Source organism: Lipophrys pholis, assembly GCF_963383615.2.
Source record: "Lipophrys pholis genome assembly, chromosome: 17".
NCBI lineage: Eukaryota > Metazoa > Chordata > Actinopteri > Blenniiformes > Blenniidae > Lipophrys > Lipophrys pholis.
Genome location: NC_137643.1, coordinates 14,594,921 through 14,609,743, shown reverse-complemented (window position 1 = coordinate 14,609,743; position 14,823 = coordinate 14,594,921). Strand labels below are relative to the sequence as shown.

Below are 14,823 nucleotides of genomic sequence, written 5' to 3'. Positions count from 1 at the left end.
TTTCATGTTGCACACCTCACACAAAATGCTAAAATTCCATATTTAGAGAGCAAATGTATGCACACATAGGAGGGTGGGGAGGTGGTCAAGCTGGGTTCGATGCTATTTTGATGCAGGGTTTTAAGTTAGCGGCAGTTTTTCTTGTTTGCGTCACTAAGGTTTACCATTGTGAGAAGCTCATTTAGTTTGTTGCCAATCACACAGATTTCAGTAGAAACTTAATTATTTACTCATGACAAATACAAGACCACTCAGGCTCTAATAGTTGGAATTTTTGCGTGTACTTTGCTTTGGATTGGCGGGTTCTCATCTGTTACCCCTCAAATAATCTTGCCAAATGTTCACAAATTATGTGCTGTTAATATAAGACTAATTAACCAAAAGTAACCAAATAAATATGAGAATATAACAAATAATTAGTGATATCTCTATAGAGTTTCTATGATGTTTTCTCCACGTTCGAGATTCTGTGATTTTCAAGATGCTATGCAAATGTAACCTGGACAAAATGACAAAATGATTACTGGCAAACACTTTCAATGCAGATCTATTGTATGATGAACTAAAGACGCTTAAGAGTTTAGATGAGGGGTTATAAATGTTCGTAATTACAGCAGAACCCCCATTAAGGATTATATCGAGGTGGAGGATATAAACATTTTTGTACCTTTATGACATAATGACAACTATGTTTTATGAGGTAGTTTACCTCCCAGTTAAATTATCCACACTTCCAGGATAAAATGCAATGACTTTATTAGCTTTAAGTAAAGTAGGAGCATGGTGTCAGGTCAGTAGCAATTACATGTTACCATAATACAATTATGAGATGGTATGAACAGTATTAGCTGGCTGTAAGTAGAGTCAGTCGAGAAAAGAATAATGTCAACAGTTTTTTTGCACCACTGCAGCTCGATTTATTAGCTGTACGGTTACTTGTGTTTGAAAATAATCACTTGAGGAACAACATAATATTCAGGACTTCAGATTCTGCCATGAAATACTGTTGTCACTATGCTATATTGGTTTAAAGCATAAAGAAAGAGGAGCCTATAACACAATATATCCACCATATATTATCCTTATGAGACATGTTATTTATTATTTTGAACACCTTTCATTAGGCCTTATGAAAGCACTCGAATACGTTGTGGTGACATAACCATGTTTGTCGAGTTTCATGCCGACTAAATAGAGTGCAGCTAGAACATACCCTGCAGAAACTCACACCAAAACACCTTAAACACATTACCTCTTAATGGCACTTTAACGGTGAGACTGACATAACCTGCCACAGACTGTTTGTTTGGTCTATTCTACATCTCTTGTCGGCAGATTTAAATCGAACATCTTGTTTATCCAATACCTGCCAATAACATATATTGAAAGTGACAAAACCAAACAACCAAAACAAACTGCTACTCAACGAGATGAAGCAGCATATGATTATAATAATTCATAAAAAGTTAAAACAGCCAGAGAAGTTTACATCCGTTTCTCCATAAATGTTCAGCTGGATTATAACATACCATAGCAAACCATTAAAATGCATCAGCTATCAATCAATGAATGCATATAGAGTCGGTTTTCCAGCTGTTGTGGTAAATTATTTCTATTCCTCGACCTCATTCCTGCATGTAAAGCAGATTTACTTCATTTTGCATTCAATCTGTGGCCTTGTGGTTATTAGGTAGCCACCAGCGGCGCAAAAGGGGCCAGCAGCTCCCTCGACCCACCCCAACGACCGGCAACATGGAGCACTGACAGCAGACTAGACACGACTGGTAATGGCTGCAAAAGGGGAAGCAGCAAGGAGCCCAATGATATCTGGTTAGAAAGAACCACATTTACATGCTTTGGTTTGGAAATTATGTCTGACTATTGTCGGACAAAATCATGAGTGTTCAGACCCCTTTGGGGGATAAACCTGAACAGGCTTTGCTTGTTCAATGGTTGTCAGAACTAAATTTGCTAAGAAAATCACATTAAGACACTTTTTAGGAACTAAAGCAGACCTGGAAGGCTCCTGGGAGTGAGCGAGCCTGCCAGTGTTTGGTAATGGTCTGCAGCCTTTCTCACACAAAAACGTCCTTTTTCTCAATGTTTTTCAGTATTAACTTGTTTCAAGAGACCAACCCCTTGTATTGTGGCGATATAACCAAGTTTGTTGGGTTACATAGCAAAAACCTTCTGTGCTATTTTAAATTAAACCGAAAAAGCTTGACGATATTGAGTTGAAAGATGGTTGTGTACAAAGTTCGGAGTATCTGTGAATATTAGGTTTAATGTGGGTTGTCCGTTAGATTTACAATATGACGGCTAAGCAGACTACAGTCCTCACAAATTCTGTTTATTCGCGTGTTTTGTAACCTAATATTACAAATCTACCTGTCTGTGATCCATCTGCCCAGTTTTTGGAGTCACTTTCTGTCCCAACACACTGAGTGGTTTGTAACTGGACCAATACAGATGGTACAGACTTGTTCATATCTCACATCTAAGCGGTGTACACATCAAAGGTACGCCTCGGAAATTAATTCGAAAACCTGTTGCCAGCGCAGGGTGGAGACTACTCCAAAACAAGAGGTGTGGTACGGATGGAAAGAGAGGGAAAAGTGCACGATACTGTGATCTTTGTTCCAGGCGTGATGTGTTCCTCCGGCAGCCGAGAACATCTAAATTTAGACGCACCCCTCGTCTCCCCTTCCTCCTTTCTACCTCCTCAGCTCCTTTTCATCCACACTTCCCCCTCCACTGTGCTCTCCTCATCACCACAAACACACACCAAAGCCCCTGCGGAGAAAATATCGACAGCTCTCTTTGCGTCAGACAAGTGTCAGCTGAGCCCAAGTGCAGCGAGCTCTTTGTGTGTGCGTGTCTTACTCTTACTCCAAAAATAGGGTGCAAACCCTTGCGGAGCCTATATGCTGAGCCCTTTGTAAACTTGTGTGTGTGGCCAATATTTATCACGAATGTGAGGAGCTAAATCAGTTAAGACACCCAATAAATGTATCTACCAACATGGAGGTGTTTGAAGGATAGAAACCAATCCTTCAGTTTAGATTAAGATTTCAGGAAACGCATGCAAGTCAATTACAAAGTACACCAAAGCCAATAAAGTGTGCGTGCGTGCATCTTCTCTTCCTTTCAAGATTTATTTGATTTAAGCATAACGTTGACATAAACTTTCAGAAGTTGGGATCAGGACTGAGGTCTGGTATTTGTTTTGGGGGTTAAGGTGAGGATGAATGCCGAGTTACAGTAATGCGTCACGATGCAAAACTTCTGCTTCACCCAGCATTTCCTCTCGTGGTGCCATGTGCCAGAGCAGAGCTTCCTAATAGTGGGAGGGTCAATGGGAGGGCCTACCTTTATTGGGATTGGCTAAACCCCCGATGACACTATACAGGGTTTGATTTCTGATTTGCTCGTTGGAGCAACACACTTTTTAAAAACTGAAACAAGCCAGGGAAAGAGATGACAGATTTTCTTCACTTCTGGGGCGTCATTCCCAGGTATTGGGACACATATTACTGTTGGAAAACCATTAGACAGTGAATTTTGCATAATATGACCCCTTTAAAGCAATTAATAATTGGATTATTTTAATTAAGACTGAGTGGAGAAACATCCAATCAACCAGTGTGACAGTTTCAGCCGGCTTAAGGGCAAATTTCACTTCCTGTGACGAGTTAAAATACCCCGTGGTGATACAACAAGCAGGAATGAGTTTCTAATCGGAACAGTAGCACCAGTGAGTGTTGGTGTTTCCACACAGGGGCCACTGATGTACAGTGTTGAGCACATGTCACAAGCAAGTTAAAAGTGGGCTGAGAGTTGGTACAGAGAAAAAAAAAATACACTTCACTTCAAAGTGAAAACATTAGATATGACCCTCACTGCCATCGCGGTTCATCTCATCATCCAGAGGGATATCCTGTTCAAAGAATTACAAAGAGAATGCCACAAACGTTTCCTTGTTTTAGTTTATGAAACAACCCAGACCATCCTTCACAATAAGGCTCAACACAGAATTACACTCTCATGCCGAACAGTCATAAAGCGAGTAACACGCCGACGCGGACACGCTGTTCTGCCAAGGTCACAGTTCACTGTGCTATGAGGAGAAACAGAATGCGAAGAGGAAGCGTGGCCATGAACAACCTGCTCTCCATTGACGAGCGGAAGAGTCATTTTTAAACCGCAACGGAGTAAGTTGCATCTCGCGACCCCGCCTTGCAGCCTTCACCCACACAAAGTGTGACAGGTTGTTTCCCTCTTACAAACCACCAACGAGTGGGCTTGTGCTTGGCATCACAGAGCAAAGTAAGAAACAGTATTTTCTGCTGCATGGGCTCTGAAATGATACATCCCAGGAGGCATTTTATTAACGTTTGTTTGGATAGAGACAAGCCAGTTGCATAAATCCAAGCCTATGAGCAATGCTCGTCCCTGGCCTAGGTGAGGCAGCGCTGCAAAACTTTCAAGCATTGAGAGTGAGAGAGGCTGACAATGTTTGTATTTGATGCACTTTTGTGCAAAACGTGGGGCAACTTAAAATGCCCTCAGAAAGGTTCTCACAAACTCACTCATATTTAGTTCTGGATTTCACTGCGCGATTAGATCAATAACAATGACAGATTCTGGAGTGTTGATTGTGCGGCTTATTATTTTGTATTTAACAGCGCTTCTACAATGAAATGTACATTTAATGCACCATCATCTGAAGCAGTGGAGATGTTTCTTTCATACAGCAGGTACTGGGTGACCCTGTACAATTAAGAAAGACGTTTCAAAGGATGTTTACTGTTGGCTTGGAGTTGTAATCCTTGGACAATTTATAGCAAACTATTTGGAGGCTTTTATCATAGAAAACCGGATTATTGTGTAATACTCAGCCAGCATTACAGTCAACAAGAGATAAAACATGATGGGAAAGAGAAAACATCATGTGGACATTGATTTATCAGCAATGAAAGAAGTCAAAGGCAGAAACACAGAGGAGGAAAAAGAACAGACGGATGGGTTGTAGAAATCGAGAGGGAATAAAGTCGACCACGTTCTGAACCGACCTTGCTGGTTAAGCTGCTGTGTGCTCTTGCTCCACTGCGACAACCCCACGATGGCCACCATCTTGGCACCCAGACTGGAGCGCCGCTTCTTGTTCCCAGCCAGCGACGCGGAGTCCGGACCCCCGCTGCCAGGGCTCTTCTCCAGGCTGTACATGGCCCCGGAGATGCTGGAGGAGCGCACCACATTCCGGGCCGCCGCGCTGAGCCCGCTGAGGCCACTCATCCCGCCCGGGCTGGGCACCTCCACAGAGCTGCTGAGCATCATGGTCCCAATGGACAAGGAGGGCCGATGGGCTGGGAGGGGGGAGGGGGAGGGGGGGTGGAAAGTTGGAGCGGGTCTGAGGAAAGGAAGTGACAATTTCAATGAAATTCATGCAAAGGCAGCAATAATGACTCCATCATGTCAGAGAAAACTAAATGCACATTTGATCTCCAGCACTTCTGCAAACTAAAACACAAAGAACCCAAAGGTCAGCATACAAGGACGGTGCAGACAGCGGCAGACTGTTCACAGACTGACACACACACGCACGCACACGCACACACACACGCACACACGCACACACACGCACACACACGCACACTCCTGCTGTTAAGGGGTGACCCTGTCAGCTGGCATTTGTCTTCGGTGTTTTTCTGGAGTCTTATTTTCCGTCTGACCTTAAACAGTGACACATGATAAACTCTGCAGCTCAAGTCGTCACTGCTGGACTGAATCCTGGGAGAATACCAGCCTGCGTGGGCACACACACTTGCCGAACCTTGATAAACTTTTGAATACACAGCAGCTTTGTCTGCAGACATACAACCCTCCGTGTTTATCACAGCGGACATTTTGACTTGGGGCAGCAGCAGCCTCGGGGGTCATGACTGGATGTTGTTTGGGCATCCAGAAAATTACAAATAGGTATAAAGGTTTCTTTAATTTTTTTATCTAACTGTTCTAATAAAAATAAAGCAATTACAACATTAAAAATAGCTCCGGCCAGTACAACAAAACGACTCTAAGATTAAAGCAGTTCAGTAAAATTCAGTATATTTTGTCCATCCCTGTGCTTTTATACAACTAGATGAATTATTTTTGTTCATTGGTTATTAACACCAACACATGTGAGATGCATAATTTTTCTGCAGTCTTCTGGTCATGTGGTTTTTAACATTTTTCACTCTCCCCTCACATCAGAGTGATTCTACCAGAGCTCAACCAGCAGCCAAAGGGCACATTAAATATGCAGATGCACTATGGCTAACATCATGCTTCTACTCTCCTTTTATTTAATTCTCATTTTACTGCATAGACTGGGCTACTGGATTTTTTTTTTGTCACTCTTTTTGATTATATCCCATTTTTGTGTGTGAATCTGCAAAATACAAATATCAAACAAATATGCATCCTACGATGAAATCACAAATCTATAAGGAGTTATCAAGTGCATATATGTTATGTTTTGTGAGTAAATGAAACTGTCAGCAAGCCAAAATGTAAAAACTGAGGTCATGTCTGGTGATGCTATTACAGTAGTGTTGGACAGATTCTAATACAGAGCTATAAGTTGCTAAAAGGAAAGTTTAGCCCCTCGAGAGAACAAACACAGCCAGCCACGTTTACTTCAGTCCCTCCAGCAGCTTAGAGTCTCTTGGCCCTGGAGGACGAGCCGGGGATTCATCTAAACAAGAATGTAAGTGTAAATACTAACCTTCATGTTCATCAATCATACAGCTGCTGCCAAATAAACCAAGTCATACTTTCCAAAGCCTTAAAGACATCACTTTCACATGCTTATGACCCAGCAATCCGCAGGGACTGGCGCACAAACGCTCACTGGTACTAAAACACTCACTGCCATAGACCATAAATAATACATATATAGTACAATGAATTTGCCCTTAATGCATCTTCAGAACAGAACACTCAAATACAACTGCGCCGGGTTCAGATGTCTGTGAAAATCATCGTCACGGCTCCGCTCTCTCACTCCACAACAAGCAGGATGCTTACAACCCAGAAAAACTTTGCTGAGCGGCACTTTTGTCACGATGCTTTCATTATTGCCGGAATAGTCAAAGTAGATGCTCCTGAGAGAAGGTGAGCCGATGTAGGAAAGGGCAAATTTTGGCATTTTGCAATGAAACCCATAATAATGGGCCACAGATGGGAGAGACTGCATGCTTTGTGCTGGATACAGTGTCAGGAAAGACTTTTATTTTTTTATTCAAAGTGCATGGAGATAAAGAAGGTGGGGTGATGCACATCCTTACTTTATCCACGCAATCTTTTTTCATTTCCCCTCTTGTTTCTACCACAGACCATGTGCACTGCTCTCTGCAGGGCCCCTGCACTCCGAGCACAGGGGATGAGGAGCAGGACCGCTCTGCTTCGAGAGAGAGGGAAGAGAAATGTGGGAGGAGACGTTTCATAACGAGTGGACGCTGAGGAGAACACAGCAGGAAGCTGCAGCCCGATCTGTGAGCACGACAGTGACAGCAACTGAGAAGTGCGCCCATTCCTCCGTTTATCTTGACGATAAGACGCTTTATCTGTGCGTGTGTGGGGCTGAAGGCATGCTCCAGTGTGACACTGACAACTCAAGGGTGCAGCCGTGTAGTGCACTTAGAATAGATGTCCTCTGTAGATATCCAACAAGTGATGACCGTAAACCATTGGATTAGAATGCACACGGTCAATGTGCATCCAGTGCACGAACAACTTCCCATTCTGAGCACTTTTGTTGCCTGTGGATATAGCATAACCTTTCTTGGAGTTCCACTGAAAAAAAACAACAAAAAAAAACACTGTAAGCTACAAAAACAACCCGTCTCCACCCACAGGAAACAAACAGCATCAACTTAACAACACTTCTGGCACCTGGAGCGGTTGCCTTGGCAACCCAATCCAATTTAGTATAACCCCCATTCAGCAGAAACCAAAGTCAGCAAAAGTCTCGGACCTCCTCCCGACCCCCACCCCCAGCTAAAAAGATATTGGGACGGCCACGATCCTAAGGTTCAAGGGCTGACATGTATTTGGTAAACGGACTTCACAAGCACATTTATCCACTTCTGCAACCTTTCATTTCACGCAACAATGGCAACAGCTGCCATGCAGCTTTTATTGGGAGAAACCTCAGGTTCAGTGTTCCGTCATACACACTTCTACTTTGTCGTGTTACTGATGGGAGATTAAGCTGGTTCTATGCACATCACATGTACATGCAAGAATATTAAAAGCCAACATCAGGCATAAATAAATCCCTTCATACAAACACCACTGTCTCTATTGTAAGTTTTACAACAAGATGTGAATCTTTCTTTACGTTTAATGTTGGTTTCACAGTATGAGAATATAAACTTTAGCTTTATCTTTCCTTGCATTAATTCGCTGTGTTGAACACATTAAAACATTTCAAGAGAAAAGAGGCTGCCCCTAAATGTATTGAGCTGGAGTAGTTTTGGGCTACACCAATTCAAACACCAGATCCCAATTTCATTGTATTTTTAGCAATTTCCACCCCAGGGCAAGTCAATCAAAAAACATTCTGGTTTCTTCTCAACCGACGGCCGTGTGGAAAACACCGACACCCTTACATATACCGCACCAGCAGCTTTAGACCCGAGTGACGCTATTTCCCCAATCGGAAGAAACTGTTCTGACTTTGATTCTCCGAAGCAGAGCCTCTCATCTCATTCTGTGTGAACTGCATTCAGAGAAGAAAAAAAGGAATGCATATTTTAGTGTAAGTAGTTCATGTACCAAGCCTGGTCGAGTAAAGATGTATACATGTTCCAGCCAATCTATATGCACGCTGGGTTTCATTTTCCAGATGAGGCACCCCGTGCCACTTCCAGTCTCTGTTATCTAGGTGTTAATGGTGAACGGGCCACAGTGCGCCTGTCCTCGCAGTGTTTTACCGGACCTACGGGAGCACAGGAGGACCCCGAGCACATCCATCTTCATCTCCATGCCAGACTGCTCCCCTGCCATATGTCTCTGTGCTCTCTAACTTCTCATCACTGAGCTCGTTTATTTCTCCCCTCCGTCAGCAAATCGCACCTCCGCCCGTCCTGCAGGCTCTCGGCCACTTCCCCACACCTCAACCATGTCGCCGCCACCACTGCACACACATACATCCAACTCCTGCTCCCCGAGAGTCGGCTTCTTAATCAGAATGAGTGTTTGAATGGTCCGGATCTGCCGGAAATTAAAGAAAAGGCCATTTCTGAGTAAGGTGCAGGCTTGAGCAATGGCGCTATCTCCCTCTGTCTATTATTGTGAGCCAAGAAAATGTGGCTCCTGGCAGTAGCTTTCACACTTTTAACCCACCAAAATGAAAGTGGTATTGATTCTTTCACTTAACTTTCAGTCGAAAAAAAGAACAAGTATATTTCCCACAGTGCTGAAAAACATTTAGTAAACAATCCAGTGTGTATTTTTTCACAAATATAAATGATTGGTTTTAATCTTTGTTTGGAAAAAGTCAATTCTAATAAATACTGAAAAATACCCTTAACATAATGAAGTCTGTAGAAAACCACATTAAAACTCTCAAAAAAAGCATCACAGTAAGGGGAAGGACAGGAAACCTGATAACTCTTTTAGTTTCTCCCATAAACACAAATGCCACAGCCTTGTAATTAGATATGCCTGAGCAATCCATTAATGGTCTTCTTTGAAGACGCTCTGCATTATGCAGACTACACTGCTAAAGCTGGCCGCTTAATTAAGCTACAATTTAGCAGCAAAGTAGACGCTAAAGATTTACTGTAGGTCGGAGTGCCTTAATACCAGACTTAACATAAATTTGTCCAGATAAACAGGTGAAGCAGCGATGAATTCAGACAAACTGAAACACTCTAAGATGGATTTTCACTATTCTTTATTTTCAAATTGCTGCCTCAGCCTATTACTTTTACGACCGTGCATCTGTATTTCTAATTAGTTTTTCTTTTTTTTCCTGATGTCGGCCCTTTGCCAAGTAAAGTTGGCAGCAACAAGGTGAATTTCCCTCATGGGACAGTCAAGAGCTGAGTAAAACCTAAATTAACAGGGTGAGCAGGGCAGGAGGGAATCTATCCAACAGTCAGTCAAATGTCAGGAGAAATTCAATCCCTCCCCCAAAAAAATCTGCATCTCTCAGACTATTCCTCAGTTGTAAGGTGTTGGCCTCAATGAGCTGATGTGTCACTCTTAATTTGATTAAAGCTCTCCCAGCTGAACTTTGTCTCTTCTTAGTTTAGTTAAAATAGCTGTGTTATCCTCACTTCCCTTGGATTAAAGCAACTGGCAACACAGGTTCAATAAGATACTGGCCATCTAATCCATCGCATAAATGTGATTGGAATAGGACTGGCAACTGCTGCAAAGCCTTCTTTACGAAGCGTAAGTGTTTCCAGCTGCAAATCACTATAGGTTAAAGAAAACACATGATCAAAAAGCCCGTCTGAACACATTAAACTGCTTCGGAGAGCTGCGCGTCATATCATTTCAGGGTCTCTGTTCCTTCAGGTTCGTGCAACCTTTCAGCATGAGCAGGAATAATTAATTAAAATGTGTGATGAAGACCGGCAGTGCACCGGGGCAGGCAGGAGCTGGATTGCACTTCCTGTTGATGCTACCATAGAAACTTCCCAGGCTGAGATATACTCTGTGAGTGTGTGTGTGTGTGTATGTGTGTGTGTGTACTGCTCTGATCACAAGAGGTCTCTTAAGGCGAGAAAACAGAAGGCCGGGTTTTACAGCTACTCACACGCAGAGGAGAGTTAAGGGTGCCAGGATGTGTGGCAGGAGTTTGAGCCAAATGGATCGCACACAAAAAAAAAAAAAAAAGAATCACACACACTGAGAAGACCAGCACAGCACAAACACACACATATGCCGCACCGATTGTACGTGCCAGAGCGCGGGACGGCCAAAATATTGAATGACAGAGGGCGCTGATCCTGACGTCTTGGCTGATGGGCTTGAGTTACCATCCAAGTCTTGAGTAAAACACTCGCTTTCTCACTCAGACAGATTTGATTTCCTCACAAACTGACCAGATACAGTCACAGCCCCTTTAGATATTTGCAAATTTTCCATTTCACACTGCGCGAAGCAACATTATGCCCGGTGCACACGAACACAAATCTGAATCAGACACTAATAGGTGTGAAATGAACACAAGGAAAAAAAAAAAGAGTTCATAACAAGCCTTCGCTTGGCCTCTCCCATTGGCCCAATCAAATTTTAATCCAATAAAATCTTTAATGAGGTGACTCATTGAGTCACTCCCTCCACATCACCTTGTGACAGCAAACATAAATTCGATCTGTCACGCCGTGTTTTTATACAAACTGCCCGAATCGTGTTGAATCGGCCACGGCAGAGATACAATTATGGGTCACATTAGCAGAACTGAGTGTTCAACATGTGACACGGCATTAGAAATCAACACATCTCTGACCGGCAGAGGAGCAGCAAACAAACATTACAAACATTCAAAGTTAAGTTTAAACACAGAAAGCATTTCTGCCAATGTGTTCAAATAATCCTGCAGGTGCCACATAAAAAAACAAGACTAGTCTTGAGGGCCATAAGTTTTACACAATATGAAAATGTCTCTTATTAAAAAAGTAGTCTGTCACAATCTGCAGTTCCTCCTCTGTATCCATGATTTTATTCTGTATTTCTTTGTGTATCTCAGAAGATGAAATTGATTAAATTAAATTCAAAAGAAAAGTAATTCAGGCATCATGCACATTACCTAAGAACCACAAATTGCCCCAAATCATTCATATGCATTGAAATCATATTGCAATCACTGCTGGTTTCTGTGTACACACAAAATTAAATAAAGTGTACCTTTAAAAACTGCACACACTCACTTAAATATCTTTAAAAAGGGTTTAGCTCATCTTCACACTAATACGAGCCGTTGGACAGTGTCTGTGCCAGCAGCTCTGTCTTATATCAACCTTTGTCACCCTTAGAAGTCTCACCAGCTTCCCATCTACAAACCTTTATTTGGACTTTTGTGTGAAAATGTCTTCTTTTAATTGAGACATTTATTGCAGAAACTGCTTTGCACGGTCCATTTCCAATCTGTTTCCCGGGGTGAACTACAAAGCTTGACCTTAAATCTCTTCTGGCTTTCATCTCTGGCAGTAACCTGCAACCTGTCCGGCACTGAACCAGCCGCTTTGGATCCTCGCCTCCTTTTCAGCTGCCATCAAGAGAGGAACGCCAAAGTTACTCAGTCAGCAGCAGGACGGAGGGCTCGCGGAAAACAGATAAATAAAAAGTCAAGAGCGGCCGGGCTGGAAGGAAAGTGGGTTAAGAGGGGCGTGATTGATGAGACTGGGAGCTTTCCTGACTCATGGCTTGCTTTCTCTGGTGACTAATGTGGTCAGTGACATCTCTCTCACTCGCCCTCAGCCACTCCTCCGCTCACCGTCCCACCTGGGACGCCGGCAGCCATGGAGCACGCCGGCTCACACCTCGCTTACCATCTCCGTTCACCGAGTCCCAGCTTACATTGCAGGGGCTGCACTGTGCGGTTGGGGTGGGATGGGGGAGCGGGGGGGGGGGGGGGGGGGGGGGGGTGTAGGGGGAGGGATTGGGAGCCTGCAGAGACACTTTAACAAGCCTCTCTATTGCATTCACTCCTAAACCTCCAGGAGATTCGTATGCATCAGAATGTAGTCAAATCCTGCCGGAGGTTAAGAATCACATATCTATCTCTCGTCCTGATTTAAAGATTTCTAACACAAGATCTCAGTCCGTTGCTCTTGGCACTCCCTTCATTATGCGACATAATTTTGAGTTTGCTCTGCAGAATAACATATCACTTAGTCAGAATTATTGTATTCTAATGTTTTTACTATACTTGTACTTTACAGAATTGTAAAATAACGTGAGATTAGACTGACAACAAATAGACTACAAATGACTTGGTTTTAAACCCCAACAACAGGAATGGGCTGCAGGCCCCTGCAACAATGGATGAATGATAAAGAAAATTTTACTCAAAACCCACAAATATTACTACACTTATGGCCAGCACCTCTCAGCCGGCTCAGATAGGCGAACATTACACTGTACAAACCAAGTAATGAAGATGCATGGATCTATAAATTAATGGGTGAACTAAAAGCACCGAAATGTTGAAGTATTACTATATATTATATCCACCATATTGACTTATTGCGCCTCCATCGATGCTCTTGTTTAAAGTCATGCATGCTCTGTAATCCACTTGAAGAACCATAAATATACTGACCATCACTTTAAAGTAGTCAGACAGAATTGTCCTTGACCAAAGAATTGTATGAATACAGCACAAGTCAATTAATTATTCATGGAGCCTCACAAACCCTCGGAAGGCTTCAAAGACTATTTTTTTTTCTCCCATTTTGCAGGAGGCATGGAACACTTTTGGTATGTTTGAAAGATGGTCAGTTCATAAGTAAGCATACCACACATGCACATCTCAGAGGTGACCTTGCTGACTCTGTAGTGGCCTCACACTCATATCAGGTGTTGATTGAAATTGATTTTTTCTTCTTCTTTTTTTTTTTTTTTAAGAAACGCTGTTGCACTCCCTGGACAAATGAGTCTGACATTCAACTGGATGATCCACTGACATCGTGTATTTGAAACATTTATCCAGAAATATAGGTTAAAAAAAATTAATCGGCCTCACTTCCATTTAGACTCTTAGGTTCAGCTTAAGCGTACAGGAGGAGAGCGTCTCATAAGCAAGTTGTGTTTGAGGCCATTTATTGTCAGCCCGTCTTTGGCAGCCAGTGAATCGGGGCCTTACAGATGGCTCTCCACAAGTGCACACGGTAACGTACTACGCAACAATACACGCGTAAAGATGCACCCAGACGTACACGCTGAAGCCTGTTCATTACTATGATAAGTGCCTGCTCTGTCCCTGGGTTGTTTTCGTTTGATTTTCATTTCAAAGAGCAGCAGGACCAGCGGTGGGCAGCGACAGATCTCAAGTGTGGTCAGATGTGTCTGTGCATTTATCAGCGTGCGTGTGCGTGTGTGTTTATTCCCGTCTGCTGCACAGGACTTTGCCTTTACCCTTTTCTGCCGTCCATTTTTCTGAGGTTTCTGTGTGCATTCTGTGTGTTTCAGTCTGTGTGTGCACGTGAGCAAGAGGCTCTCTGGTGGGAAACAAATGACACAGTGCGCAAACAGTCGCACTGGCCTTTTGAGAAGCCGGCTTATCTGATAGATATCATGTGACGCAAATCTCCCCAGGATTCGGTCTCCAACGTGCACACGTATACATTGCACCCGAGGAAAAGAGCAGCACTTTGTCTCCCCCCTTGATTCTGAGTCAGGCAAGGATTTCATGACTGGAGCACTGGTATAATTATTCCCTTTCTCCTTAGAAAAGGGCCAAGAGGAGCAAACTCCTTTAGTGGCGGTTAAAGGACTTACTCAGTGTGCTTAACACTTACAATTACAGATGTCAGAAATATCAAACAGATTATAGACTCTTGTATATTCTGAGGCGGCAAATAGTGAAATTCACATGAATATCGGGAGCTGAGCCGTCACATGTTTCTTTCCACAGGTGGGGAACACAGTCTGAGCTCAGATGGGGACCTTGTTGTGTTTGCATGAGTTTGTGTTTGCATGTGCGTGCAGCCATCTGATACAATCTCACACCTCAGCATGCGTTTGGCCTGACCCAGGATCTTAAAATATGCTTATGCTCCCCACCTCCCTCTACTTTCCCATCCACCCAAACAAACA

At 43.1% G+C, this 14,823-nt stretch overlaps 1 protein-coding gene across 1 annotated transcript in view; it reads right to left on the bottom strand.

Moving 5' to 3' along the window:
* rims3 (regulating synaptic membrane exocytosis 3) overlaps nucleotides 1–14,823 on the bottom strand; it is a 30,093-nt gene that overhangs the window by 14,490 nt on the left and 780 nt on the right. Inside the window, exon 2 of the mRNA XM_080485590.1 lies at nucleotides 5,073–5,410. Within this exon, the coding sequence (XP_080341716.1) occupies nucleotides 5,073–5,337 (265 nt within the window). The 5' untranslated portion in view covers nucleotides 5,338–5,410. The remainder of the gene's footprint in view (nucleotides 1–5,072; nucleotides 5,411–14,823) is intronic.